Source organism: Strix uralensis, chromosome 16, assembly GCF_047716275.1.
Source record: "Strix uralensis isolate ZFMK-TIS-50842 chromosome 16, bStrUra1, whole genome shotgun sequence".
NCBI classification, from domain to species: Eukaryota; Metazoa; Chordata; class Aves; order Strigiformes; family Strigidae; genus Strix; species Strix uralensis.
This window is the reverse complement of record NC_133987.1, coordinates 2831851-2856318: the sequence shown is the minus strand read 5'-3', so window position 1 is coordinate 2856318 and position 24468 is coordinate 2831851. Positions and strand designations below refer to the sequence as shown.

The window sequence follows — 24468 nt, the reverse complement described above, 5'->3', positions numbered from 1 at the left end:
GGGAAGGGAGGGCTAAGTGAATCTGGCAAAGACCCTTCCCACCACATCGGCCACTGGCTGCTGAACCCCACCACACTCCCTCTCCCACACCCATGCAGGAAAGCGGGGAAGCATGAGAGGGAGCCCTGCCCAACCCTGAAGGAGCTGCCACAGCTGGTGTGGGGATTCCTGCAGAGCCAGGCTGCCCGCGACCCTCCACTCCCCCATCGGCCAAGCAGGGAGCTCCTGCCTGCAAATGAGGTGGAAAGAGGAGGCAAGGGCTGTTCTGCTTATCACAGAATCATAGATGGCTTGGGTTGGAAGGGACCTTGAAAGGTCATCTAGTCCAACCCCTCCCCTGCAATAAGCAGGGACGTCTTCAACGAGATCAGGTCGCTCAGAGCCCTGTCCAACCCGGCCTTGAATGTTTCCAGGGATAGGGCATCTACGACCTCTCTGGGCAACCTGGTCCAGCACCTCACCACCCTCACTGTAAAAAATATCTTCCGTATATCTTGTCTGAATTTGCCCTCTTTTAGTTTAAAACCATTACACCTTGTTCTGTCACTACAGACCCTGCTAAACAGTCTGTCCCCACCTTTCTTATAAGCCCCCTTTAAGTACTGAAACACTGCAGCAAGGTCTCCCTGCAGCCTTCTCTTCTCCAGGCTAAACAACCCCAACTCTCTCAGCCCATTCTCGCAGGAGACATGTTCCACCCTCTGATCACTTTTGTGACCCTCCTCTGGACCTGCTTGATGGATCTCACCAAGCTTTCCCAGTCTCAGGAAGCCACAGGGTGGCTGCAGGGTGCCTCCCCCAGGGCTGGCTCCCGGGGATCCCAGCAGCGCTCCCCCCATGCGCCGTGCTCACCCCTGCATAGAAGTGGAGGTGCTCTTCCACCGTCATGTTGTCGAAGAGGACGTCATGCTGGGGACACAGGCCCAGGCTGCGGCGGATCAGGACCATGTCCTGGGAGATCTCGTAGCCATTGATGTACGCCTGCCCGCTCGTCGGAGAGTGCAGACCTGGGAGGAGCGAGATGCAGTGGCCTCGGCTCAGGGCTGAGGATAACCCCAGGCAGCAGAGAGCTGACAGAAAGGCAGGGAGTCCTGCCAAGCATCCCCCCCACACGCAGCTTTCTGTCAAAAGTTGGAGCAAGCCAGTCTCTGGCTCAAGCTGGGGCATGGCGGCTTTCTCCTCCTGCCCACAGGGTGGGCTGCATGGCACCCGTAGGCAGGAGGTAGACCTGGCAGTGCTGCCAGAGCAGGCAGGCAAGGAGTGAAGTGACCAGGCAAGCCTGGATCTCATCCTGGCAGAGGTCCAGGCAAGCCCAAGGAAGGTCCCGTGAGCACCCTGGGCTGGTAGGAACAGCACAGAGTGGCAGAGAACGGGAAAGGACCATCAAAGGTCACCATGTCCACCACGTCAAAACAGGCTGCCCAGAGCTCAGCAGCTTAAGAATGATGAAGACCAGTTCTTGGCCCATACCCTCTCTGCCTTATCATGACAAAGCCTACAGAGACTCATCCTACAGCAGGTCCTTTCTGTTCTCAGGGCTCTCCAACACAAAGACGGGCTGTCGTTTCCCCCACTGGCTGATCCCTCTTGTGGAGGGCTGAGCACAGACCCTCCTCACCCTCCCTCCATCTCCCCAGGCAGTGACGTGCCTCTCGCTATCCTGGCATTCCTGGCCAACAGCTCAGTGAACCAAAGGTGCTCCATGGAAGAACAAAACCCCTTCCCAACCTCAGAGATGGGGTTCAGCTCCTCTGCAAGTCAAGCCCGCAGCCCTTCCCTGCCACAGGCCAGCCCCACAGCAGGACGCAGCTCCTACCTGTGAGCATGGACAGAGTGGTGGTCTTCCCAGCACCGTTGTGTCCCAAAAGGACTGTGATCTGCCCTTCGTACATGTTCACCGTTAAGTCCTTGACTGCCTCTTTCATCTTGTTCCCCACTTTGAAGACCTGCGGAGATCACATTAACAAGTTGATGCTGCACTCGAGGCAAGTGCTCAGATCCGCCCCCTCCGCTCCACCCGGCAGTCAAAGCCCACAATGCTCACATGGTGCTGGCATTAGACAACAGGTTTAATTCACATTAAATTCAGATGTCAACAGGTTAAACACAGATGTCACCACACCTGTAAGTACCTAACACTTCAGCCCACAACAAAATGCAGCTGGCTCTGGGGAAGAGCCTCACCTGCCTTACAGCAGCCAAGCAACACAGCCCTAGGCCAAGAGGGCAGCAAAATTATAAGGAAGCTGCCTGCAGGCAGCAGGTTTTACAAAAACAACATTATGATGTGTTTGTGCTGTGCAGTTGGTACCTTGGAAAGGTGCTTTATTTTGATTCCTGACACGAGGTCGGCTGGTTCCTCCTCAATGTACTGGCTCTTCAGAGCTTTCTCAGGGTCCTCCTCCTCCTCCTTCTCTTTTCCCACGACAGTCCTGGGGCGTCCGCACCAGTACGAGGGCTGATGGAAGAAGGCAGAGAGAGAAAAACTCAGGCACAGGCAGATACCATCTCTTCTCCCCAGCTTTGGCCACCCTCCTCCTCCCATGGGGATGCCTTCCAGGGATCTCCAAGACCATGCTCCTTTGGCCTGGGAATTGCCAACTAGCACGTCTTTGGCAGGCAGGTGAGAGGATACAGCTGCTCCTCCTGCTCTGCTGCCTTTCCCCTGGTTCTCCCTTCGAGCAGGATCACCTGTGATTACACAGGCAGCTTTTCCCCATCTTCATTTCCATGAAAAAGGTCAGTACTTTGATGAGAAGCAAAACTGCTCAGGCAGAAGCACCGTGCACAGAAGAGCCCACGCAATGGATGCTCAACCCCTCCAAAAACCCTGACGTACACTAAAGACAAAAAGATTGGGGTCCAGCTGCTGCAATTACAGCCTTTTTCTGACCTGGCTCTCTAGGAATGAAAAGAAGTGTTCAGGACCGTAAATGCCTGTGGAAATAACAATTCAACAACTCCTGGATGCAAAATCAGCACCCTGCTGTGGCTTTTGGCAGACAGTATCTCCACTACACTGGTCTAGCTGCAAGAGGGAGTGGGATGCTGGAGTGAAACCACGCTGTGATAAGGAATTTAGAGGGGAGGAGGAAAAACCTCCTGATCAAATAACAAGGGATACATCCACAGGATCAAAATTGATTGTGTCGCTGTGGCTTAATGAGCCAGCTGAGCTGCAGTAACCACCGCAGCTACAGCCGCTGAAAATGATGCCAAGCATTTGACTTGGCAGAGCGAGGGCAGCTCAGCTGACAGGGTGACAGTCATCACTCGTCCCCTGACACCAGCACGTGGGGGCTGGCAGCAGGACACAGATCACCCAGGTCCACCCAGATGGCAGCGCTGGGGGAGTTTCAGATGACTGGATCTGGTTGCTCGCACCTGGGGCTTCTCTCCGATGCCTTCGCTCAGGCGTGGAGATGTTTAACAACAGCCTGCATGCCAAGAAGTGTCGGGACAAAGATCTAAAGCCAAGACCTTCATATTCAGTAAAAAAATACAGCTGCATCAGCCTTTACTGAGGACATGTTGCAGACCCCTTGATTTTGGAGGCCAGATGGTACATTAGTCTAGCCCACTGAAGCGGGGACCATCCCCGAGCGATGCCCGTCAAGCCTGCTGGAAGGGGTGTGTAAGCAGTGCTCACCGTCAAGAAGAAGTACCACGGCTGAGGCACGCCGTACTCCCCTGGAAAGACGGCCTCCACGTACCAGGCCACCACGCCGTAAAGCGCCGAGTCCAGGAGCAGCATCCCCAGCACTTGGGCTAAGGTGAAGTTGTCGTCTACGCTGACGGGCTTCATCAGGTCCCTCCACTGAATGCCAGTCCCTGCAACACACACGGGGCACTACCTACCTCTGCATCCCCAGAAGGACAAAGCGTTCTCCAAGACTGTCAGTTAGCATCCCCCGTCCTCATTCACCGCTCGGGAACGAGGAGCACATGCACGGCTCTACAATCCCTTCCACAGACAGGTAGCAGAAAGCACACTGACACCTCCAGGCTGCCCACCCCGTCATGTTTCTTCCATCATATTCTCCACAACCGCTCGGGGAAGAAGCAATCTCTGCTCCAGCCATTGCCCCTCTGTCACTGCAGCCACCTTTTTACCGCCATCACTTCACAAAAGCATGGCCTCTGCTGGAATCAACAGCAAATTCTTATTAACTTAGAAATTAAAGATACAGATTGGGCAGGAGGAAAGGCAGTGGATTCCCATCTGTTAAACAAGAATTCGTTTGGTAAAGTGATGATGGCATTTTGCACAGCCCAGACTGCCAGAAGCACAGGTTTGGAGGGGCAGAGCCCTAGTGCTGATACAACCTCCGGGAGCAACCAGCAATTAGCCCTTCTGCTCTCGTTAGGAGAAGGGAAGTGCTTCTCCCTGACATTTTTCCTCCCTCCATACCACAGGCAAGCCAGTCCCAACCCACCACAAAAAAAGGCCGGCCCCTCTCCTGAGGAACAGGAGGCACTTGCTCACCTTTTCCTTCGAACATGCCTATAAGCTGTGCCCCCATGGCCATGGCCACGTTGGAGATGAGGCAGGATGCCAGCTTCTGGCTGTGGGACATCAGGTCGTAGCGGGGCGAGATGAAGAAGTAAGGGATGTAGGAGAAAAAGTAGAGGAAGCCGCCAGCGGCAGCTGCAACATTTGCTGCCAGCACAGAGAAAAGCAAAAGACAAAATGTCAATAATACGGTGATGCCATTGAATATTTCTCACCAGCTTTCCATCCAAGGAGAGTCAAGCCTTTTGTACAAAGCGTGGTTACAGGGGGGCAGGAAGAGGATGTGCCCATGTCCCATGGCAAGGCAGGAGCAGCACCGGACCCCGACCCTGTGGTGGGCCGCTGCAGAAGCACCCTGACAACCCCTCCTGGGGCCATCCCGTCCTGGGGCCGAGCCAGCCAGATGAGGCCCTGATGCATGAGCTTGTCTGGTTTGGGCAGTGACAGTACACACATCCCTTCCCACACACCGGGGGGAAAATGCAGCCAAAAAAGGGAAAAAAGGCCCCCCCTCCACATGACAAAGCAAGTTATCCAATACAGCGCCCTGTGCAACCTCATGTAACTCTGGAGCTGGGCCTGCTTTGAGCAGGATGGACTGATAACCTCCAGAACTGCCTCCCAACCAAAATTAACTACAGATTTTACAGCACAAGGCCCATAATGCCTCTCCAGCCCCGCAGATCAGCCATGCAAGGAGGCAGCTGGGGAAGGACTCACCTCTTGAGAAGAAGGTGCTCACCATGAAGTTGAAGGAGATAGAGGAGATGGAGAAGATGGCGAGGAAGGTGAACACCAGCGTGGGATCGCTGTTGGTGAGCACCGCTCCCTGTTCGCTCACCTGCCGAGAAAATCTGGTCACACCCAGGGCTGCTGAAGCCGGCCATGGCTGCGGGCATGCGTGGGCAGCTGAGACCTGATGTTCTCCATGGGTTAAAGACAAACTGAGAGATGGGTGAGAACGCCCAGGCCCTCCTAGACCACTCCAGAGGGAGGAAATACAAGCTGCCCTCGTGTGATGTGGGGTCTAAGAGGCAGGGGAAACCTTGCTCAGCATCCAGGCAGCCACCTCCTGCTTCTCATGGTGAGGGTACAGGCAGAGAGCAGAGTTTGAGCCCCTCCAAGGGCACACAGGGCTGTCGGAGCAGGGTGGTCCTGCTCTGCATGAAGTGCCTGGGCCTCTCTGGTGCCCATGGGGTTCCCAACCCCCAGCTCCCTCCTGGGGAGGTCACCCCTGCCGTGAAAAACGGCTGTGGGGGGCAGCACTGTCCACCCAGCTCTGGAAAAGGCCAACTCCAGCCTCCCGTTACACACGTGGAGTCCTGAGACACCAGGACAGTCCAGCCCACGGCAGAGGAGCCCTGTTATCCCTGTGCCTGACCAACACAGAGCTCCTGGCCTGCAGAATGGTGGCCTGGGGAAAGACACTCACCTTGACACAGAAGAGCACAGTGACGAAAAACACGGACACCAGGAGGAAGAGGAAGAACATGAGGAACCAGGCGCTCCAGTGCAACCAGTTGCTGAGGCCCATCATGTGCATGTACTCCTGCGGGGAGGTCAGGCCATCACCCAGGGCTGCACCCACACTTCCCGGGCACGGCCAGGGGCAAGGGGGAGGCCCTGGTCAGGGTGGTGGCTTTGCCCTGCAGCACTGGCGAGGGAGGTGGCAGCCCCAGGTCCCACCAAAGTAGTCCTGAGCAGTCTTCAGCATCGCATGGTGTCCCCCACCTCCCTGGACAGGGGCTGCCACTGCCACAGGAGAACATCTCCCCAGAGAGCTGAGCTGAGCCCCAAACCACAGCAGCTGAGTCCAGCAGGGCCACCATGGTCACCTGGCAGCTGGCCAGCGGGCAGGACAGCCTCATGCCCCAGGGAAGCCAAGCCCTGCACACTTAGTCCCGCTGTCGCAACCACCACATCAGCCAAGCTCCAACCGCCCCCACAACACAACTCAGACATGTGGGTTTCTACATTCAAAAGACAAAAATCTTGCTTCCCACACACTGAACTCTTGAATCCACAAGTGTTGCCCTCTCTGCAAGCCACCTTCTAGCCCAAGAGAAACACCAGCTCTTCAGTCCAGCAGCCTCGGCTGCATGGCAAGGAGAGCCCAGCCTCATCCCGGCGGCAGGATTAGCGACATTCCTCCCTGGGGCTTGCTAATCTGCTGCCATCCCCACCTCCTGCTCGCTGGCTCCACACCCAACAGGGATTTTGTTCCTCATTTAAAGGCAGCACCAGCTGGGAAATGCTGCAGAGGGAGGGGAGCACCCAGATGTCCCACCGCTCACTTACCTTTAGCTTCTTCTCCTTCTCGTGCACGACAGCGCGGACTATGTTGAGCGAGGTGTAGGTGAAGCTGAGCATGAGCAGCAAGGGTAGCTGGTTCTGGATGGCGAGGAGGAAGAGGTCGTTGACGTACGCCGGGTAGGGGAAGCGCTGCACCACCACCGTGATGTTCTCCAGCAGGCTGGTGGAGCTGGTGTTGGTGTGGTACTGCATGATGGCTCTGTCCACGGCATGCTGCACTGCCAGGAAACCTTCTCGGATATAGCCTGCACAGCAAAAACAACACGGGGGAATAGAGATGGGTGCAGGTTTTGACAGAGGCATTGACAGGAGGAGAGAAACTGCCTTTGTGGGAGGGATTGCTTGGGAAGAAGAACAGGAAACAAAAAAAAGAGCTTGTAGGAAAAGCAAAATAAACACCACTATTGACACACTCCTGCAGACAAAGAGGGGCTCAAGAAGGACTTAAATCACAGCAATTTAAATCTTTCATAATCATCATTTAAGAGCAGCTGGTAGGGAAACTCAATTTCAACTGCAGTCGCCTTTCTGCAGGCACGGCTTTATTTTTGTAAGGGAGGAGATTCTCCATCATCATTAACCACCACCAGCGTCACCGGGTTTGTATGTGGTCCCTTTTTTTGTAAACCAATACAGGATACTATGCAGGTTTTGGTGAGGAAGAATATATCCTGTTACTCACACACTTGGCTTAAATTTTTGTGCATTAGAAAACAGTGAAAGATTTTTAATTTTCAACTAGTTTATTTTTAGGTGGGATCTCTGCCACGTGTTACTTGAATGGAAACTCAAATTCTGCTTACAAAGCCCCAAATGAGCATTTTGAAAGTTAGCTGCTTAAAATGACCTAAACAGAGAAGGAAAAAAGAATAAGAGATTGTGAACAATGTTTTATATTAACTAATTTACTAAAGAAAGAGCATAGCGAGGGAATTGATCTGAGCTCCTGGTCACCCCGTCCTGCAGAACATTTGAACAGCAGACACCGTCCTCTCGGGCTCAGGTTTATTTACACGGTGTGAGCAAAACCTGTTCGCCCGCTTTCTCAGCCTCTCAATCTTTTCCTTGACATCGCTGTTGAACGATGGAAGGAGGAAGCCAACTGAGGAAAAGATTCCCTTTGCAGCCGCAGAGGAAGTTCCCAAAAAAGCAAGTGCTAAGCCAGCGCCAGCTCTGGCAACGTCCCCGCTGCCTCCTGCGCGGGCAGTGGTTTGGCTTTCCTTAAAAACCTATGCTCAAACCACAGAATTGCTCTATTTACTTTTAAAGTATTTAAGCAGCGTGATAAACATTGAGCAGTTTGGGCTCTGAAAAAAATTTTCCATTAAAAATATAAAAAGAAAAAAAAAATAATTCACATAAATAAAATTTATTCTTATCTAACTCTGCTCAGCAGAGGCACACAGAGGCCAGCAGTGCCCTAGAAGTTACAGGATAAAATGTAAATATTATAAATAATAAATATAATACATAATTAGAATATTGAAATTAAATTAATTAATTTTTTAAAAATTAACCCATTTATTTAAAATCTCAGAGCCTCAGTGAATCTCTAACAAAGCTGAGCTGCTGTACAGAAAACAACACCCATCTCTTTGGTTGTGAAATAGCCCACGGCAGAGGAGAAGTGGCTCTCACCCGGTGTCCCCCCATCAGCAAACTTGGCCTCCCGGGGCCCGGGCAGCTGGAAGAGCGGGAAGAGGTAGCTGGTGTGCCAGTCCCGGTCCAGGTTGGGGTTCAGCCCCGTCTGCTCGCTCCGCGGCGCGTTCCTCGGGCTGTACTTGAAGCGCAGCTCATAGCTGACCTGGAAGGAGCACACAGAGGGTGTCGCAGGCAGGACACGAAGAAGCCAAGCTGGGAACACAGAGGGCAGGAGGCCCCCCAGCTCCACTCACCTGGAGGGGCAGCGGGGCCGAGCTCTGCTGGAAGCGGTGCTTGAACACGACGGCGGCCAGCACGCTGCCCGAGCGGTTGTCTGACTTGACATACTCCTCAAAGTCCCGCTCCGAGGCAAAGCCCTGAGCTGCAGAGGGAGGAAAAACGGAGATGCAGCCACAGAGCACAGCAACTCCTCGTGGGCATCAGCTCAACCACCACCAAAAACATGATTTTGGTCCAGGACAGGAGGGATGTGCTCCAGCCAGAGCTGGGAAACACCCGCAGCTGTCAGACACGGGGGGTTTATATGGGACGGTGCTGTACCCATCACACATGCAGACGATTCCTCCTCCTCGAGAGCAGGAGACAGCTCTCCTTTCAGAGAAAATCCTAGCGTTATCTTCAGTTTGGAACATGAAGCGCTAAAATTTTCTGTGCAATAACATTTCCAAAAATACTTTTTCTCGGGGAAGTGACAGTCACTTTCTTTAACTATTTTAGGGCAATATTTTTCTAGATGGAAACTGCAACAAAATGCAACCAAAAATCAAAACCCTGTAGTTTTAGTGAAACAAAAATAAAACCATTGCCTTGAAGTTCTGAAAAAAAGATGCATCCCAGGAACAGAGCATCAGGATGTATCAGACTAGAAACTGGTACCAATTTCTGGAGCGGAAGCTGCAGCCCCTGGCCCCTGCTCACCTCTGATGCTGATGGGTAAAGCCCTTTCCACCGCCTCGGCAATGCTCCTGACGGCGCTGCTGTTGGAGGGGACGTAAGCCAGCTCCCAGGGGTTGCTGGGGTGCCGGCGGTAGAAGAAGCCCGGCAGGTTATCCACAGACTCAGGGGGGTAGACGGTGGCATTGGGGTGGCTGATGGAGTGCACCCGGTGCCGCAGGGCTATCAGGATGGCGGCGAAGAGCAGTGGCAGGCAGATTTCAATGACTGTCACCAAGATCTGCCGTTTCTGCAGGAAAGAAAAAGGTATAAAAAAATAAGATGTAAACACTGAAGGTAGATCAAACACAGTAACGAGGTTCAGGGCATGGTAATGCCACATGGCAGAAGCATTCCTGCATTTCACAGAATCACAAAATTGTCTAGGTTGGAAAAGACCTTGAAGATCCTCCAGTCCAACCACTGACCTAACACTGACAGTTCCCAACTCCACCAGATCCCTCAGCGCTAAGTCAACTTTACTCTTCAACCCCTCCAGGGATGGGGACTCCACCACCTCCCTGGGCAGCCCATTCCAACGCCTAACCACCTGTTCTGTAAAGAAATGCTTCCTAATATCCAGTCTAAACCTTCCCTGGCGCAATTTGACGTCATTCCCTCTTGTCCTATCACTTGTTACTTGGTTTCACAAGGTTTTACAACCTGGGTTTCTCCAGAGCCCAGGAACAACACTGTGCTGGTTCCCACATCCTTCAGGACTTTCCAGCCAAGGTGTTCCCTACCCTAAGCACCGCTCTGTCTCAAACTACCCTCCTTTAGAGCCTTCCCCACCATGCTGCCGGGTTTGAATGAGCTGAGCTGGTCGTTTGCACTTTCCCTCCGTGCTTGCCTAAACCACTCCTGCAGGCAAGCGCAGCGATGTACCTCCCGCAAGCAGGGTCCGTGCCATGGGGACCAGTCGCTGCCGGGTGCACAAAGAGAACAACTTCTGTCAGAGCAGAACCACCTCGCCCAACATTAAAGGGCTGGGAGCTGAAACTACTGTAATTAAATGAAAGGCTGTGACAAGTAAGCAGTGGGGAAGTAAAGCAGAGTGCAGCAAAGCTATTGCAGCCAGTAATGTCTTTGCTGCTGAAGCTTAGGACAGGACATGGGCTCTGCATCCCAGCCCAGGGTGGGACCTCGCAGAGCCTCTGGCTACAGGCATCGGTGTCCCTGCACAGCACCAAGAACATACCCACGAGCTCAGCCTCCACCCCAAGGCCTGCCTGCACTAAACGCTGTGGCTTATTTATTTTTTTAACTGAGGTTCAAGCAACCGGACAATGAACTCGAGTCCAGTGAACGCACTCAGGCAGCCAAGTCAGAGCACGACCCTCCAGTGGTTTCCCCCAGGGCTACCTCTGCTGCAAACTTCCCACTAGCTACTAACACCCGCCACCAACCCAGGCTAATTAACATCCAAGCCAGGTTAATTAGCAGTTAAAACTCTGCTCGTCCCAGGGGAAGTGGGGTCACCTCTGACCGCAGGGGCAGGGGGAGCGGCAGTCCTGACCAGCCCCATGCACACCCATGTCCCTGCAGTGCAACCCCCCTGGGCTGTTTTCCTGCAGGTGCCGGGACATGCTGCTGACCGATGGATTTATGCTTTGTAAAATCCCTGCAAAGGTCGCACTTGCCTCCAAGGAAGGGAGTGGTGAGCACCAGGCTGCTCCCACTGCTGCATCACCCAGCTGGGGTGGGGATGGGAGAGGGAAGCAGGGCCCGGAGCTCGCGGGTAGGAGGGCACAGCTCAGCCCTGTGCCTGCTGCAGGGGCAGCAGCCAGGCAGGTCTGGGTAGGAGAGACGAAATCTGGACCCAGCTGCCTTATTTCCTCCTGCAAACTGAGCTGCCTTCGCCCAAGCCCAGCCCAGGCACAAGAGCAGCACAGCACAGCATGCCAAACCTCACGGCAGCGACAGCTCACGAGATGTCCCCGGCAGCAGGGAGCGGCTCTGGGCGCAGGGATTCAGGGCTGCTCGCTTGGAGCACGCACCCACAGCAGAAGCAGCAGCATTAACCTCCTCTGCAGGCTCTGGCTAAGACGGGCTTTACAAGACATGGGGGGTTTTCCACCCTCCCACTCCGCCGGGCTGGAAAGAGGAGCAACACCAGGCAAGAGGAGCACCAAGAGGTTTATTCTCACAACTTTGCTGCCTCAGCAATTGCTTTTTCTCGGCAGCGCAGCCCCTCCCTGCCATCTCTGCACACTCAGCGTTGTTAACCCACCTCCTGCCTGGCCCCACGGCTGCCTGCGCAGCCATGCCCCGGCCTGGGGGGCTGCGGTGCCGGCACGAACACGCCAGGTGCCCAGAATCACAGAATCATCTCGGTTGGAAAAGCCCTTGAAGCTCCTCCAGTCCAACCATGAACCTCACACTGACCGTTCCCAACTCCACCACATCCCTCAGCGCTGGGTCAACCCGACTCTTCAACCCCTCCAGGGATGGGGACTCCCCCCCTGCCCTGGGCAGCCCATTCCAACGCCCAACAACCCCTTCTGCAAAGAAATCCTTCCTAAGAGCCAGTCTGACCCTGCCCTGGCACAGCTTGAGGCCATTCCCTCTTGGCCTGGCGCTTGTCCCTTGGCTCAAGAGACTCATCCCCCCTCTCTGCACCCTCCTTTCAGGGAGTTGTAGAGGGCCATGAGGTCTCCCCTCAGCCTCCTCTTCTCCACACTAAACCCCCCCAGGTCCCTCAGCCGCTCCCCATCAGACCTGTGCTCCAGACCCTGCACCAGCTCCGTTGCCCTTCTCTGGACACGCTCGAGTCATTCAATGGCCTTTTTGGAGTGAGGGGCCCAAAACTGAACCCACTCATCGAGGGGCGGCCTCACCAGTGCCGAGTCCAGGGGTAAGATCCCTTCCCTGTCCCTGCTGGCCACACTACTGCTGATACAAGCCAGGATGCCATTGGCCTTCTTGGCCACCTGGGCACACTGCTGGCTCATTATCAATCACCCCCCCAGGTCCCTCTCTGCCTGGCAGCTCTCCAGCCACTCCTCCCCAGGCCTGTAGCGCTGCTGGGGGTTGTTGTGGCCCAAGTGCAGCACCCGGCATTTGGCCTTATTGAAACTCCCCCAGTTGGCCTCAGCCCATCGCTCCAGCCTGTCCCAGTCTCTCTGCAGAGCCTCCCTACCCTTGAGCCGATCAACACTCCCACCCAACTGGGTGTCCTCTGCAAACTTACTGAGGGTGCACTCGATCCCCTCGTCTAGATCATCAATAAGGATGTTAAACAGGAGTGGCCCCACAACCGAGCCCTGGGGGACACCACTCGTGACCGGCCATACGGGGCGAGCACGCTGCGGGCAGGGCACGGCTGTCAGGGCTCCTCTCCTGCCTGCACTGACCGCGGGCTGGAGGCAGCGCCCCCGCTGCCACAAAAACTCCTTCAGCTCTGCAAACACCAAGCATTGAGCTGTACTCAGCAGAGTTATACCTCCCGTCCCTCTGCAGAATGAAAAAAGGTTTTATTTTTCAAATGAGGGTGGAAAGCAGCAGCAAGTAGGGCAGGTTAAGGTGGGCACCGTCTCTGGTGGGGAAGGAACGGAGCCCTGAGCACAGCCCAGCCCAGCCCTCCTGTGAAGGGGGACAGCCGGCCCTGCAGCAGCTGGGGTGAACTGGCTCTTGGCTGGTTTGTCAGGAGGGGCCATGTAGCTGCTCCCCGCATCGCCCCGGCGCTCAGCACCCACTGCCAAAGCCAAAACCCCTCGTTGGGCTTCCCCTGGGAGGAGCCGCCAGACCACAGCCAGGGACAAGCCGCTGCTGCAGCCAGCCCGGGGGGAAAGAGGAGCCTTTGCAAAGGCCACGCTCATAAAAGCGAATGCTGCAGATGTCTGATGGTCTTATAATGCAGCTCTAGCAGACCAGCTGCCTCCCACTGATTTACTATCGTATTAACCCTCTCGCAGTCTCCTGGGCTGTCTCTGGAACAGCTGCCTGGCTGCCCGCACTCGCAGGCTGACACTCATTTACCAGGGCAGGCTTTCGCTGCCGCACAGGTCATTTAAGCTGCCGTATTTGAGGTGACGGGGACACTCATCCATAATCACCACCTCCTCCTGGCCAGGGCTGCCCTGGCTTTGAGCGAGCCACGTGTCCCAGCATCCATATTCACACTGGGGTGATGATGGCTTGGGCGCTCTGCATCGTCATCAGGAGCAGGCTTTTTGGTGGAGACTTGAGAGGAGCAAACACTCCAGGTTGTACTCTGGCACAGCAGATCTGAGTCAGCCCGTGGCCTTGAAAAACACAACAAGAGGTGCCCCTGCCCCAGAGCACACCCAGAAAATGATGCCATTTCCCTGCAGAGGGGATGGGGGATTGTCCTGGGGTGTACAAGGGGGATTCACAGCACTGGCCAGCTCAGCTCGCACACCCACAGAGCATGCTCCTGCCTGCAAATCAGACCTGCTGCCGGTCCCTTTGGTTACATCCTAGCCCTGCTGCCTGCTCCCTGCCCTGCCGGAAGACCAGGCGCAGGCTGCCGGGCCAGCCCTTCCCTCTCCCTTTTGTTTATTTTTAAAGCAACGTCGTGCTGATCCACAGAAGGGTAATTGAAAGCGTAAAGCCAGGCTGCAGCGATCTCTGCTCCCTCCTCTTCCGCCGCCCTCTGCCAGGGCTGGCTCCGGGTCCCAGCGGAGCCGCAGCATCCGCACGCTGCTTAAAGGCGCTGCAGCCTTGTCCAGCAGCGGGCGAGACGCTGCCAGTCAGCAGGGCAGAGGGGCCCCGAAATCTCTCAACATTAGCCAGCTGCCACACAGAGACTTGGGCTGGGAGCAGATGCCAGGACGATGGTTGTTTAATATTTTTAAGACCCTCAGAAGCTGCTTCTGATGGCTGTAGAAAGTAATGGAGGAAAAGCAACCTGGGCCCCAGTGGGTTTAGAGGCACTGTGAAGCAATCAGCACCTCCAGAGGTGGCTGTGTAACAAGATAGCTCAAGAAACCCACCGTGTGTGGGGGTTAGCTGGCCCCGCGAGAAGGGGGAGCTGAACTCACGGCCGGACTGCAGGAGGAGGGGAATGGCACAGCGTGCACTCGAGGGGACAGGGACAACTGAGCACGCAGCCCTGCCTGCAACTCCCCGGCACAAAAGCAGGATGACACCACATTCACAAAAAAAGCCCAGTTTTCCTCCAGGAGATGCTCTGGGCCCATGCTGAAGGTTTGCTGGAGAATCAAGACCCCTGGGCAGGCTCTGATGTACCCACACTTAGTGGTGACAGAGGCAGCCCCCCGAGAGCACGGCACCAGCCTACCTGCAGGATGTAATTCTTCCAGAGCAGCAGCCCAAACTGCCTGAGAACAACCATCCTCCCATCAGAAGGGGACCGCTGCTGCCGCTCCGCAGGACCCTGGAAGAGAGGAGAGAGCTGTGAACGCCAGGCGCTTGTGGACCCAGGCAGCAGGAGGGCAGCACCCCACATCCCACCCGGCCAGCAACACAAGGGCAGCTCTCTGTTTCCAGCCTGATGTCGCAACAGCTGGCTTGGCCCCAACAGGGGAGAATAACTGTCGTGCTCCCTCTCCAAGGGTCATTACTGACCCGTAAGAGGCAGAGCTTGTTTCTGGCACAATCTGTTCCCGGTTGTTGGCATGAACCAAGCTGCAAGAGAGGGAGGTTGCTGTTCAGAAACCCAGCCTGCCAGCATCAGGGGTCCTTCAGCAGGCGCAGGCAGGGAGCAGCTTTCCTTAAGCAGTGGGAGCACAGGGTCACAGAACTGCAAACACCAGCCTAAGGCCACCAAACTCCTCGCAGCCCATTATTCTGGGACTGGTGAAGATTTCAAGCTGCAACATTTTGCAACACTAACAGCACCCTCCCATCAGAAACTCTCCTGGGAGAGGGGAGGATAAGGGCAGGGAAGCAGAAGGGAAAGTTGGTGCTTGAGGATCATACACCCACGTCCTCTCCATCCTGGGAAGCATCTGCCATCCCTCCGAGTTGTTTTTGTCTCCATTTGCAGTGGTGTTTCCTGACGAAGCACTGCTGTCCCACCAGGACGGGCTGTGATTGCACGCTTGCAGCGAGTCACCCAGCAGCGTGGCACAGAGAAGGGGCAGCCCTGGCACAAGCAGAGCCGCCTGCCCACGCTGCCGGACACGGGGCAGCCCCCAGCCGAGCAGCCCCTCAGCCTCTGAGCACAGCAAACCCCCTCTTCCCACAGCGGCGGGGCCGACCTGCATCACAGCAGTGCCCACCAGACCCGCTGCACCTCCACGAGCGGGCAGCTGCCGGGTTCATCTCCGAGAGCCTGTACTCCAAAGCCTGGCAGCACCGAAAGCCGCCGCAGAGACAAGGACGGACCCATTGCCGACCAGCAATGCCCCGGGAGATGCTCAGCAGCACATTTTCCAGCCCCAGTCAGGACGGTATCGGCTCCTTGGATCCAGCCAGCACCCACCAACCTCAGCCCGGAGTTTAGGGTGCCGCAGCGAGAGGAGGGGAGGTTTGCAACCCAGCCTGCCCAACCTTTGCTCCCAGATGGGTGACTGGTAAATGCACATCGTGAGCAGAGCACTGACACCTGGGAGCAACTGAGCTCAGCAAGAGCAAGCTAAAATCCACATCTGTCTGCAGAGAAAGCAACAAGCATCCATCCACACAGTCTGCCCTACGCAACTACCTCCCTTGAGCCCTCCAGAAGCATCCTCCTGGCTTGGCACGCACCTTCCCATCCCCAAACCAAATCCCGGGTCTGTTCTCAGAGCAGAAAAAACCCCTTCTCTTTGCCACTTCATGTGCACAAGTCAGATTCCTGCAACAGCAAGGGACATCTGTGCTCAAGGACTCTTCTCTGGGCAGAAAAAAAAGCAGGGGTGGTCCACCCCTGCAGCCCAGAAAAGCCCGTCAGACACCTCCCTCGGCAGCAAGCGGAGAAGGAACACCAAAGGTGACTTTCCAACGGTGGCTGCTGCTAGATTTCAGCTTAAACACCTTCAAGCTCATCACAAAGTGGCATGTCTCCAGCTGGCCTCTGGTCCACACATGCCGTGGCAGAAGTGCCACCAGTCTGCCACAGGACCCCACAGCAGGTCCCCCAGCCCCACGCACCCACATACCGCAGACGGCAGGATCTGACACATCTCCAAATGAGCCCCCCTAGGAGCAGAAACCTTCCTCACACGCTCACTTGAAGGGAATCCAGAGCAAATCAAAGGAATCAAAACTTTTTGCTTGTTTTAAAGACGACAAATGCGACAGGTCAGACTGGAGAAGGCTGCTGCCCTTGCAGAGATCCCACCTCCTGCTCCTGCGTCCCTCCTGGCTGCTCGCCCTGCTGCACCCTCAAACACAACCTGACCCCCCGCCCCGGGTCTTACAGTTGCCATCGGGGCTGGTACGTCCCTAAGAAAATGTCAAGCAGCTCTTGGGTAACACAAACACTACACAAAGTTAAAAAACTTCATTATTGTCAATAAATTTTTTCCAAGCTTTCGAGTGTTCCAAGAAAACCTGTACTGGACCTTTCACTCGCCGGAAGATGAGAGAAGGAAGCAGCTCAGCTACAACAGGGCTACTCCGATTTGAGAGCAAAAATGGTTTTCCAGGCTTTGGGCATCCACAGAAACGATTTTTTACAACCCAAAAGGGAAAACCTTTTTTTGGAAGGTGCTGCCTGGATCAGCCCCAAGATGCCCATGACCACAGGCAGTTCAGGCAGGGTCCCCAGCACCCCCTCCGTCTGTCTTGGGACAGCCTTTGGCAGGAAAGGAGGGCTGTGCACAGCCGGTCCAAGATGAGCTCAGAGACACTGCTCGTACCTTTCAGGACACCCCGCGATGCACTTGCCTACTTGTGTGGCAACAGGCCAGGGTCTCCCCTCCGGAGATGCTCTCCTGTCTGCACTACACACTGCATGGGAGGAATGACTTCCCCAGCAAGAGGTACAAAGATCTGTGGGAAGAGGGAGACAGACCACCACCAGCTACTGGGAGAACAACGCAGTTCCTCTTCGCCCTGCTGGAAATACCCTGCTCTCCACAGCTGGCTGTGGTGGGAGGAAGAGCCTCCTAAATACGTGAGCACGGATTCACCCTGGCCATCCCCAGGGAGGTCAGCGAGGAAGGAGACCCTCCTGCCTGCCTGCCCGCAGCCCAGATGGATGGAAGCCAGGCAGGTCCTCGCTGCTGGGCCAGCACCACCAGCCCCCACCACCCCGCCGAGCGCAGGACGGAGCCGTGCCAGGTAATGTGGCAGCAGTGCCAGCTGCCAGCCCGGACCAGAGCTCTCCTGCTGGTGGATTTAGATGAGGACAGGCTGAGGATCGGCAGGGATCAAGGCCACAGCATCCCACCTCCTGACCCACTTCCACACTGCCTCGTCGCCGGGAGCCGGACATCCCCAGCCGCCGTCTCAGCGGAAAGGGCTGGGCGAGCCGAGCAAAGGCCACGTGCTCCTGGGAGCTGGCAGTTATTTTAGAGCACTCGCCGCATTTCTGCTCTTCTGATGTCCTGTTCCCATAGAAACGAGGCCTGGAAATGGCAGACGTTGCCTTTTTTTTTTTTATAAAATCAACGTTTCTCCCCACTGACTTGCAGAAGCACCATGTCATCCCTAGAAGATAAGCTGCAGATCCTGTTGGGCACCTCCATGCCCGTGGCCGTGCCGAGGACTGCACAGTGCCCGGGGTGGTGGCATTAGACACCTAGCAAAGGCTGTTGGTACCCAGGTGCTTCTCACGCTGCTGCTGGAGCAGGAAATGCCTCTCTGCTCCCCGCAGCACCCATACTGGAAATTAAAAGCACGAGTACCCATGGCGGGGAGAAAGAGTTTTTTTAGCCAACGTTTTTAGGAAGAGCATGTGATTTCTGACTCCTGCATGTCCAGAAAGTCCCGTCTCCTACAGCGGGGTCTGCCAAAAAGCAACCAGGGCTGGTGGCCACCAGCCCAGCCACAGGTGCTCAGCAGCACGCAGCTCTCACTGCTGGTTTTTTCTTCTCCCTCTCACTGTTCACAGAGATGCAAGAGTCACCACACAGCCAGACCATAAAAACCCCACCTACTGCAGCGTGAGAGGTTCTGCAAACAGAGCAATAAAACTTTCTAGGAGGCTGCAAGCCCGGCGGGGTGCGAGGGGCTGCTGACCCAGTGCCGGCACCAAGCGCACAGGACCCAGCAGCCTTGCAGCCCTCTGCAAAACCAGCGCTCCACCGAGTCCCCTACGGATCTGTTTTTTCCCCAGATGGGAACTTCAGGCCTCAAAATATAGAAGTAAACACAAAGAGCACCAGGGCTGGGACCCGTTGGCAGAACTGAGACCTCGGTTTTGGGCCTGGCCGGTGCCCCAGCGCGAGGCAAGGAGGGGGCTGGTGGGCCCGGGGAGCCTGGCAGGCTCCTGGGCAACTGAATCACGTCCACAACAAGCCCCTGCGCTCAGGCAGCAGCAGGAGGAGGGAAGAAGCAGCTGCATCAGAGCTGGTCATACCCTTTGCTTTAAAAATATCTTTGCAGTTGCACATAAACAGCCAAATTCTCTGCAGATTCAGTGGCCTCATGGATTCGGTAAAGGAACAAGGTCTGGAGCTCGATGGGGGTGTTCTTGTGAGCCCTCGTACAAACCATCCCCTGCCGCTCAGTTGCCACCCGGGCACGCTGCAAGCCCACGGCAAACAACGCCCAGGTGAGCTCCCTCCCCTCGGGGGCTACTGTGCTTGGGCTGCGCTTGCCGTGGGCTAAGAGCAGACACAGAAATAGCCGGCGAAGCAGTGCTGCCACACACCTGAACCCTGGAGACCCGAGCTGCGGCGTGTTTGCCCTTTCAGGAAGCCGTGGCTATCGGCGGCACCTGCATGGCCACAAGCGCTGGGGCGCAGCCGGGTGCCAGCGGGTGCTCGCTCGGCCACCGACACCCCCCTGGAGCCGGTGGCCCAGCCCCGGGGCGCAGCGGGGAGGGGTGACCCAGGGCACCCCCCTGCGCCAGCCACGGCTGAAGATGCCGGCCAGGCTCCCGGAAGGCGCAGCCCTTCTCCCGGGCGGCGGCAGCGACGCGGGCCCGTACGTGCCTCCCCGGCGAGTCCGGCAGGGGCGCGGCGCTGCCGGCGAGGGAGCCGGGCACATGGCCGCCGCCGCCCCCATCCCGCCTCCGGCCCAGCATCCCCGCCGCTCCCGGGATGTTTGCGGGGGGGGATCCGCGCCGGCCGCACCCGGGCACGGCGAGGTCTGAGCACCGGGGGCTGCCCGCGCCGGGCCGACTCCGCCCCGGAGACCAGGCGGGCGGGGTGGCGCCCACCGGGACCGGGCTGCATCGCGGAGCCGCTCCACGGCGCTGCCCCGGCGGGCGGAGCCGGGCGAAGGGCCCTCGGAGGCTGCCGCAGCCCCGGGCGGGGCCGCCCCGCCGACCGGCCGCGGAAAGGCCGCTGCCCCCGCCCCGCCGGGCCGGCACCCCCCCGGCCGACCCCCCCCCGGCCGCGGCGTCCCCCCGCCGGCGCTCCCGCGCTCCCGCACTCACTCACCGGCCCGGGCGGCTCCGGCTGCGGCTCCGGCCCGCGGCCCCGCCCGCCCCGACCGCCGGGACCGGACCCGCCCCGCCCCGCGCACGCGCCGCACCGGCGGGCGGGGCCAGGGCGCGAGGGGGGTGTGCGTCATCGAGTGTGAGTGTGAGTGTGAGTGTGAGTGTGCCCCTCTGTGTGTGTGTGTGTGTGTCGGTGTTGGTGCGTCTGTGTGCACACATGTGTGTGTGAGTGTGACCCTGTGTGTGTGTGTGTGTGTGTGTGCACATGTGTGTGTTTCACCATGTGCGTGTGACCCTCTGTGTGTGTGTGTGCATCACCCTGTGTGTGTGTGTCACTGTGTGTGTCTCGGTGTGTCTGTGTGTGTACATGTGTGTGTTTCACCATGTGTGTGTAACCCTCTGTGTGTGTGCATCACCCTGTGTGTGTGTCACTCTGTGTGTGTCAGTGTGTCTGTGTCTGTACTCGCATGTGTGTGTTTCACCGTGTGTGTGTGACCGTCTGTGTGTGTGTGTGCATCACCCTGTGTGTGTGTCACTCTGTGTGTGTCGGTGTGTCTGTGTCTGTACTCGCGTGTGTGTGTTTCACCGTGTGTGTGTGACCGTCTGTGTGTGTGTGTGCATCACCCTGCGTATGTGTGTGTGTGGCTCTGTGTGTGTCAGTGTGTCTGTACTCGCACATGTGTGTGTTCAGTGTGTGTGCGCATCACCCCGTGTGTCTGTGTGTGTGTCTCAGTGTGTCTGTGTGCGCACATGTGTGTGCATCACCCTGTGTGTGTGTCACTCTGTGTGTCGGGTGTGTCTGTCTGTACTCACACGTGTGTGTGTTTCACTGTGTGTGTGCATCACCCTGCATGTGTGTGTGACTGTGTGTCACTCTGTGTGTGTGTCTGTGTCTGTACTCACACATGTGTGTGTTCACCATGTGTGTGTATCACCCTGTGTGTGTGTGACTGTGTGTATCACTCTGTGTGTGTGCGCATCACCCTGTGTGCATGTGTATCACTGTGTGTGCCACTGTGTGTGTGCGCATGTGACTCTGTATGTGTGTCACTGTGTGAGCACACGTGTGCATGTACCACTCTGTGTGTGCATCACTCTCTGCCTGTGTGTTACTCTGCGCATACACATACACCCTGATGCACAGCACTGTGTGTGTGGGGGGGTGTGTGTGCGCACTGGGGGGTGTGTTTGTGTGCACAGGGCATCGCACGTACACACGGGTGTGACCGTGCACGTGCATGCGGGGCGGTGCGCGAGTGCAGGGCACGGCAGAGTGTGTGTGCATGCACTAGGCACTGTGTGTGTGTGCACAGGTGGGGGAGCGTGTGTGCACACACACACGTTCATGTGTGCACACACATGCACGTGAGCACGTGTCCCAGTGCAGAGCTGCACGTGTGTGCCCAGGAGGGCCTGCGGGAACCCCGCTGCCTGTAGAGTGTGCATGTAAGGGGCTGCGGGTGTGCCAGGGGCCCATGCATGCGTGTGCAGGGGACTGTGCATGTGCAAGGGGCTGCGCGTGTCCGTGACACAGGCTCACGCGCTCTGCCGGGGGCTGTGGGGGTGAGCGGCTGTGCATGGCTGTGCTGCAGGGGCCGCTCGGCCTGAACCCTCCCTAGTTCCCGATGCACGGTCTGTGCCGCCGTGTCCGTCTGTCCAGCCCTCCCGGGCCCGGACGGCAGCACTCCCCACCGTGCCCTGCCCCCGTGTTTGGGAACACACGCCAGCTCGGGCCCCGGCCGGCTGGGCAGCGTGCGTGGGAACGCGGTGCTCCGGGGCCACTCGGCTGCCGAGTGGCACCTTCCAGATAAGGATGAAAGTGCCGGCAACGAGGGGGCTCATGGAGGCCGGAGGCTGGCAGCCCTGCCTGGCCCCCATCAGCCCTGCCCGCACCCGCGGCCGGCTGCCAAGTTGGCAGGTGAATGGGCTGGAGGAGCAAGCCCGGCTGCTGATGCCGGGAACACCAAAGGGGGGGAAGTTTGCTGTGGGCATGTTACGGGAGAGGGAGGAGGAAGAGGAGGGTGGGGAGAGGGGACGGGGACAAGGACGCAGCTCTGCTGCGTGAACGAGGGGCGTGGGGTCCCCCTTGGGCGGCTGCCTGGTGCTATGAAGTGCCTGGGGGTATTTGGGGTGCCATGGTGACCCTCACCCCCTCCTGGCCTTGGCAGGCAGGGGAACGGGGCAGCCTCGAGCCGTTGCTTTTCTCCACACGAGAAAGAGAAGCAATTTTTGGGGGGTCTCCATTTAGATGAATGCTGAGGTGATGGGTTTGAGTGTGGTCGCTTTGGAGACGGTTCTCTCCTATGATCTCTTCATCTTTGTCAGCGTGGGGTTTCATAGTCACCCACCGTGCCCTGGCTGGCCCCTGGGAAAGGAGAAAATAAACTAAGAAACAGAACCAGAGCAAGGGTGAAGCTGTCTCAGCAAAGGAGAGCGGGAAGCAGCTGTATCAGCTTTAAAAATAGCCACGTACAAACAGAGAGTGACACCCCATGACTGCACTGCCAGGACCCATCACTGCCTTGGTGACTTTGCTCCTGTCACCAGCAAAAGCTGAGGTTTGGCTTCCCCGGGGCACCCGGAGCGAGTCACAACCATGGGTCTGGCCCCGTAACAGTCGCCCACTGGGTTTCTCCCTGCTGGCCGCGCTCTGCCTGGAGCGTGCTGGTGCTGCGCGGGACGGGGTGGCCACAGAAGAAGTGTCCCCACTGTTTGGCCTGGGCTCGGGTCCCACCTCCCACTGGGCTGCACTGGGAGAGGCACAGACCCGGCCGTCACCTGCAGAGCCACAGCCCGGAGCTGTGTCCCCGCCCGGCCTCGGCGCGTTCGACGGACGCCAGCGGAGCTGAAGCCCGTCTGCCAGGGACAGCCAGGCAGCCGCCAGACCACAGCAAAGCTTTCCCACTCGCACTCCAGGGCTCAGAGGCAGGAAGGAGCCAGCCCAGCTCAGTGACTTGCCACCCCGCAGCAGAGCCGCACGTGCGCTTTGAAATGTGAATAATGCAGGTTGGCTGGGCGTGGGGTGGCACGTGCCTTCCCACCGAGCGTGGTCTGGCGGAGGGCTCGTCATCGCTACGCTGGCCTTGTCCCACTGCTTGTCACCACGTTGCACAGCGTCCTGCTGCCTCCGCAGTGGGAATGGCGTGATGGAGGCCTCACCCTGGCTCTGCGCCCCAGCGCTCGCCGCAGCGTGGGGGCCCTGGGCCCGTCTCAGACGACGCCTGCAGCCAGCAGCACAGTCATAGGTGACTATGGTCCTGGGGAGGATCTGGGACAGTCGGTGCCTGCGGTGACACGCCAGAGCCTCATGTCAGCCCCAGGCTGAGCCACCCGTCCACACCCTTGCTTGAGCCCAGGTTTGATCCTCCCCAATTACAGCCGCCTCTGTTCTCCCCGTGACCTTCCCTATTGCCTCATGCAGTTCCTCTCTGTGCCTGCCTTTGAAGGAAGCTGAGCGATTAGATCAAAACAAAAGTCTTGCCAAAGAAAGTATTTACAGGCTCCTCGTGGCTCCTAGAACAGAAGATGGGGGATGTTGCAACGAGTCACAGTGGCATCTCGGTGACTTAGCTCACACCTGGGACAGAGAGCATGCAGGAGAGGTGGTGGAGGACTGAGCAGGGACAGGAGAAACCCACAGGACGCTGCCAGGAAAGGGCAGTGGGGTATCAGGCAGCTCAGGAGTGCTTGCCTGGGGGATGGCCCTCTCTGAGATCTCCCATCACTCTCTCATCAGCATCTGAAAGGAGGAATCAGCCCCTGTGCTGGTGGGCCAAGCCTGCCACCTCCACTCCTGCTACGTGCTGGTGGCTTGGGTGTCCCCGAGATGACTGTAGCTGTACTCCACCACCTTCCCTTGCTGGCTGTTGTTACCCCCATCTCCCTGGGAGTTATTCCCAGGGTGCTGGGGCCACCCATCACCAGCAGCAGGATTGCCCATCACGCTGTTTCAGACCATCTGCCTGGTTCAGAAACCCCAGCCCTGCCTGCCCCACACCTGTTTTCAGGGTTAAACCTGTTTTAAAGATGCTGGCTGGCATCAGGAAACCACCTTATCTGCCCATTGAGGCAATGCCTCCCCTTCACCATCCAAACATCCAAAATGCAGGAGGAACGGCTGAGGGAACTGGGGGGGTTTAGTCTGGAGAAGAGGAGGCTGAGGGGAGACCTCATCTCCCTCTACAACTCCCTGAAAGGAGGGTGCAGAGAGGGGGGATGAGTCTCTTGAACCAAGGAACCAGTGCCAGGACAAGAGGGAATGGCCTCAAGCTGCGCCAGGGCAGGGTCAGACTGGCTCTTAGGAAGGATTTCTTTGCAGAAGGGGTTGTTGGGCGTTGGAATGGGCTGCCCAGGGCAGGGGGGGAGTCCCCATCCCTGGAGGGGGGTTGACCCAGCGCTGAGGGATCTGGTGGTGTTGGGAACTGTCAATGTTAAGTTAATGGTTGGACTGGATGATCTTCAAGGCCTTTTCCAACCTAGACGATTCTGTGATTCTGTGACAGGTTGGCAGAGGTGCTGCAGGGGGGACATGCCAGTGAGTCCCCAGGGCCACCGTGCCAGCTCAGACACAGGGCCTGGACCCGGCACA

At 57.4% G+C, this 24468-nt stretch overlaps 1 protein-coding gene across 1 annotated transcript in view; it reads right to left on the bottom strand.

Annotated features, from left to right (window-relative positions):
* Nucleotides 1-19942, bottom strand: part of ABCA3 (ATP binding cassette subfamily A member 3) — a 33449-nt gene extending 13507 nt beyond the window's left edge. Inside the window, exons 1-13 of the mRNA XM_074885599.1 lie at nucleotides 19882-19942; nucleotides 14685-14780; nucleotides 9407-9671; nucleotides 8722-8849; nucleotides 8465-8630; nucleotides 6812-7071; nucleotides 5946-6062; nucleotides 5234-5354; nucleotides 4487-4660; nucleotides 3650-3831; nucleotides 2312-2458; nucleotides 1817-1946; nucleotides 853-1007 (exon numbers count right to left, since the gene is read on the bottom strand). Coding sequence (XP_074741700.1) covers nucleotides 853-1007; nucleotides 1817-1946; nucleotides 2312-2458; nucleotides 3650-3831; nucleotides 4487-4660; nucleotides 5234-5354; nucleotides 5946-6062; nucleotides 6812-7071; nucleotides 8465-8630; nucleotides 8722-8849; nucleotides 9407-9671; nucleotides 14685-14738 — 1899 coding nt within the window. The 5' untranslated portion in view covers nucleotides 14739-14780; nucleotides 19882-19942. The remainder of the gene's footprint in view (nucleotides 1-852; nucleotides 1008-1816; nucleotides 1947-2311; nucleotides 2459-3649; nucleotides 3832-4486; nucleotides 4661-5233; nucleotides 5355-5945; nucleotides 6063-6811; nucleotides 7072-8464; nucleotides 8631-8721; nucleotides 8850-9406; nucleotides 9672-14684; nucleotides 14781-19881) is intronic.
* Between the last annotated feature and the right edge of the window lie 4526 nt (nucleotides 19943-24468).